The sequence below is a fragment of the Penaeus monodon genome, chromosome 23 (genome assembly GCF_015228065.2).
Source record: "Penaeus monodon isolate SGIC_2016 chromosome 23, NSTDA_Pmon_1, whole genome shotgun sequence".
NCBI classification, from domain to species: Eukaryota; Metazoa; Arthropoda; class Malacostraca; order Decapoda; family Penaeidae; genus Penaeus; species Penaeus monodon.
Genome location: NC_051408.1, coordinates 7,479,169 through 7,479,412, shown reverse-complemented (window position 1 = coordinate 7,479,412; position 244 = coordinate 7,479,169). Strand labels below are relative to the sequence as shown.

General features: G+C 51.6%; 1 protein-coding gene across 1 annotated transcript in view; it reads left to right on the top strand.

Annotated features, from left to right (window-relative positions):
* The window catches only part of LOC119588344, a 2,588-nt gene extending 2,365 nt beyond the window's left edge, over nucleotides 1-223 (top strand). The window contains exon 4 of the mRNA XM_037937030.1: nucleotides 25-223. Coding sequence (XP_037792958.1) covers nucleotides 25-158 — 134 coding nt within the window. The 3' untranslated portion in view covers nucleotides 159-223. The remainder of the gene's footprint in view (nucleotides 1-24) is intronic.
* The last annotated feature ends 21 nt before the right edge of the window (nucleotides 224-244 follow it).

Genomic DNA, 244 nt, shown 5'->3' with positions numbered 1-244 from the left:
TGACGCCGTTCGCCCTCCTTCCAGGCAAGCTCGGCGGGGACCTGGGCATGTGTGTTGGCGCTTCTGTCATCACCATCATCGAGGTGATCTTGTTCCTGCTTTATCTCCTGCTTCTCCTGCTCAAAAAGCTCGCCCGTGGAATCTCTTCACTCCTCTAAATCAACGCGGTTCTTCTGATGCGCTTGCTGTTCGTGTTCTCTGATGGATGTGTATGTTTATAAATAGTGAGTGGGCGTGTTGTATG